We start from the raw sequence: 3,974 nt of genomic DNA, 5'->3' as shown, positions 1-3,974 counted from the left end.
CAAGGCCACACTGTTTGAGGATGGCGCGGCCACGGTGGGCCACTACACGGCCGTGCAGAATAGCAAGAACGCCAAGGACAAGAACCTGAAGCGGCACTCCATCATCTCCGTGCTGCCCTGGAAGAGGATCGTGGCCGTGTCGGCCAAGAAGAAGAACTCCAAGAAGGTGCAGCCCAACGGCAGCTACCAGAACAACATCACGCACCTCAACAATGAGAACCTGAAGAAGTCGCTGTCTTGCGCCAACCTGTCCACGTTCGCCCAGCCCCCACCGGCCCAGCCGCCTGCCCCCCCTGCCAGCCAGCTCTCGGGCTCCCAGACCGGGGTCTCCTCCTCGGTCAAGAAGGCCCCGCACCCTGCCATCACCTCTGCAGGGACACCCAAACGGGTCATCGTCCAGGCATCCACCAGCGAGCTGCTGCGCTGCCTGGGCGAGTTCCTGTGCCGCCGGTGCTACCGCCTGAAGCACCTGTCCCCCACGGACCCCGTGCTCTGGCTGCGCAGCGTGGACCGCTCGCTGCTCCTGCAGGGCTGGCAGGACCAGGGCTTCATCACGCCGGCCAACGTGGTTTTCCTCTACATGCTCTGTAGGGACGTGATCTCCTCCGAGGTGGGCTCTGACCACGAGCTCCAGGCCGTGCTGCTCACCTGCCTGTACCTCTCCTACTCCTACATGGGCAACGAGATCTCCTACCCGCTCAAGCCCTTCCTGGTGGAGAGCTGCAAGGAGGCCTTTTGGGACCGCTGCCTCTCCGTCATCAACCTCATGAGCTCCAAGATGCTGCAGATCAACGCGGACCCGCACTACTTCACACAGGTGTTCTCCGACCTGAAGAACGAGAGTGGCCAGGAGGACAAGAAGCGGCTCCTGCTAGGGCTGGATCGGTGAGCCCCGTAGCATGCATCACGGCTCAAGGATTCAATTCATTTTTAAAAATTTATTATTAAACAAATCAGATTTTATGTACAGTATGTGTCTAGCAAAGCCACCAAGGGCCGATCCCGGCCCACCTTCAGCCCTGCCAGGGCTTTTCTTCAGCTCTGCCAAGAACTCTGGGCGCGTTTGAACTCCTGGACCGTGTGCAAAACCCAGAAGATGTGTTCAGAGCCACCCAGGCCCCCGACCTTCGACTTTGGGGGATTCCAAGGACTGATTTGCCTCTGTCGCCTGCGCCCTTGCTGGACCAGGGCAGGTGAGGCTGTCGGTCGCTCCCTGCGCGGGAGCTGGAGAGGGGCCTCTGGCCAGGTGACCCCGGGAGGATTTGGCGCCTCTAGTGGGGGGCCCTTTTCTGGCTCCAGTTTTGGGTGGTCCATTCTCCCAGAGGCTCCTGGAGCCGCCATCCTGACTGAGCCGCATGTGGGGTGGCGAGGCAAGCTGTGCCTCTTCGATCTAGGAGAAGCCAGCCTGGTGCAAAGGTTGTGTCCTGTTGTTTGGCCGTGCACAACCCTCGTTTGCTCTTTTTTCTTTTTTAGGGAGAAGGGCTTTCCTTTAGTGGAGACACGGAACTTGCCCCTCAGTCCCCTTGTCCCCTGCTCCCGGCCATGTCGGCAGTGTTGGTTAATGAGCTGGTTTGACTCATGAAGTTCTTTTATTGTGGGTCCCAGCTCAAGAGGTGGGGTGAAGCTGGGGACACTCCTTTCCTGGGTGAGTGTTTCACTTGGGTCATGCCGCTTAGTCACCCCGTGGTGAAGGCCAGGGCAACTGCGGTGCCCATGACCACCCACCCGCCTGCCTCTGGCAGGGGGCGTGCCAGGCCTGAGACCAAGCCAGAGCCCACCTACGGGCTGAGGCCTCTTCTTGCTGGTGCACAGGCTGTTCTGCAGAGCTGGGGTGTGGGGGCTGGTAAGGATGTACCCCCACCCCCTACTCCTACCCCTTTTCATTTAAAGCTGTTTCCAGACAGTTCGGTTTCTTCTGAAGACGAAGCCTTGCCCTGCAAGGCCCAGGGAGACAGCTGGATCTCAGAGACAATTACAGGCCGGGGTAGGACTCCCGGTTGCTTTGTGAGCCTGCTGATTCTACAACTGATCATTTGCAGCTGCTGGTTTTGGTTTCCACTTTAGTGGCTGTAAAAACACAGGATATGTACTTAATCAATTTTCTTTCTAATTCTCCCAGATTGGTGGCTTGGGACTTGGGAGAGGACCAAGAGAAGGGACCGAGTCTTCCTCCATGGCCCATCGCCCTGGCTTTGGGGAACAAAGAGCAGTGCGAAGGCTCCAGAGAATTCGCTCTTCCCAGCCCCCCAGGGAGTGCTGGAATGGGGGGTGGGTGGGGAGGCCGAGGCTCATGTTACACAGGATTAGGTCCCAGGTGGCTGCCATCTCAGCACAAGCACTACTGAAAATCACGTTAAAAAGAGCAAGCTGTGAAATTGAGGTTGGCCCTAAGAGCCCGCGGCCAGCCCGCATGTGCGGACGGGGGCCTGCCCATGCGCGAGAGCATTTGCCCCAGCTGCGCCTCGAGGCCCACGCCGAGCCGTTCAGGGGCCGCCAGAGAAGCTGATGCAGGGCTGGGAGGACCCGCGGCCGCTGGCACAGACTTCACTGCAGCGCCTCTTTCTTCTCCGCTGGATTGTCACCGGCCTGTCTGTTCAGATCTGCTGCCACGTGTGACCTGAGGTAGGAGGCCCTAGAGGGCAGCGGGCCCTGGTGGCATGGAAGAGGGTGGTTCGATGCCGCGTCTCAAGAGGAGGGGCCCGTGTTTGCAGTCACTTGTTCGGCGGGCTGAACCTGGCCTGAAACTGCTCAGTCACATCCACAGGATTCCTGTTTTGTGTGTTTCCTTCTCTTTTTTCCATATTTATTTTTTTTATGTTCTGGAGGAGGTGCAGAGGTCAGGAGTGGTCGGGGACTAAGGACGTAACTCTAGTTCCATCCATGTGAAAGCCTGGCGCGTCCTCCTCCCTCCCCTTGCACTGGTCATCAGTATTGTGTAAAGGAACTGATACACTTGAGTGTGCAAGCAATGAACCCGTTTGACATGCTGACATGCTGCTATGAAGACTACTTTTAGAACAACATAAAAAAAATACAGAAAAAAAAACTGACAAAAAAAAAAACCACCACCACCACCCCTTTATTCTTTCATTGTTGCTTTTACAGTGATATTGTGCATGCCGACCAGGAGCATTTTGTGTCTTAAGAAAAATAATCTTAGAACAGATGGCTGTGAAATTTACACCCGTGCACAGAACAAGTCACAGGAATACTCGTTCAGGATTTGGTTTTTCTCTTTCTTGTAAAGCTGAAGGGTTGATATATTCTTTAAATGCAGTTATTAGGAGTTAGTTTTGTTCCAACAGTTGTTAAACTTGCAATGAAAGGAAAATGTGCCATTTTTTTTTCACTCGGAATCTTTTCATAGCTGTATATTTGAAACTGCTAATTACACAACGTGCGATGTATGTTGGTTTTTTTTAGTGCAATTTCTTCTGTAGCTATTCTTTGACCAAACTGTGGGTATTGTTAATATTAATTTATATTTGTCTCATTCCGTATGTATGTGTAGCGTGTTTGTAAGTATGTGTGGTTTATAATCTGACAAGGTCATGAAGCTCAGTTTGGCTGTAATTTAATTCCCCTTCCCTTATTTTTATTTATTTTTGTACCGTGCTGATTAAATAAAATGCACTGACCATCCATTACATAGACCTCTTTCGTGGGCACATCATTCACGAGCAGGCCAGGCGGCTTTTTATAAACGATTCCTGCACTCAGAATATAATTGGATTTGTGTCATGGGGGAGGGGAAGGGTGGTGGGAGAAGGGAGGGGCCGGGTTAGGGGAGAGGGCTTAACAAGCAGAGCACGTGGATGTGAAGGTGATTAAGGAAGAAGCACAGGTTAAGTCGACTAGGGTTGAGCTGCTGGGCGGGGCAGGAGTGGCTCTCTTGGCTTGATCAGGCCCAGGCACGGCCTGGTGACCGCTGGCTGGTGGTCCTGCAGGGACCCGATTGTGGAGCTTGGCTCCAA

At 54.2% G+C, this 3,974-nt stretch overlaps 1 protein-coding gene across 1 annotated transcript in view; it reads left to right on the top strand.

Moving 5' to 3' along the window:
• The window catches only part of CDK5R1 (cyclin-dependent kinase 5, regulatory subunit 1 (p35)), a 7,891-nt gene extending 4,238 nt beyond the window's left edge, over positions 1–3,653 (top strand). Inside the window, exon 2 of the mRNA XM_014548833.1 lies at positions 5–3,653. Within this exon, the coding sequence (XP_014404319.1) occupies positions 5–889 (885 nt within the window). The 3' untranslated portion in view covers positions 890–3,653. The remainder of the gene's footprint in view (positions 1–4) is intronic.
• The last annotated feature ends 321 nt before the right edge of the window (positions 3,654–3,974 follow it).

This window comes from Myotis brandtii, unplaced genomic scaffold (assembly GCF_000412655.1).
Source record: "Myotis brandtii unplaced genomic scaffold, ASM41265v1 scaffold523, whole genome shotgun sequence".
NCBI classification, from domain to species: Eukaryota; Metazoa; Chordata; class Mammalia; order Chiroptera; family Vespertilionidae; genus Myotis; species Myotis brandtii.
The sequence above is the reverse complement of the archived record's forward strand: the minus strand, read 5'-3'. Positions and strand labels throughout refer to the sequence as shown.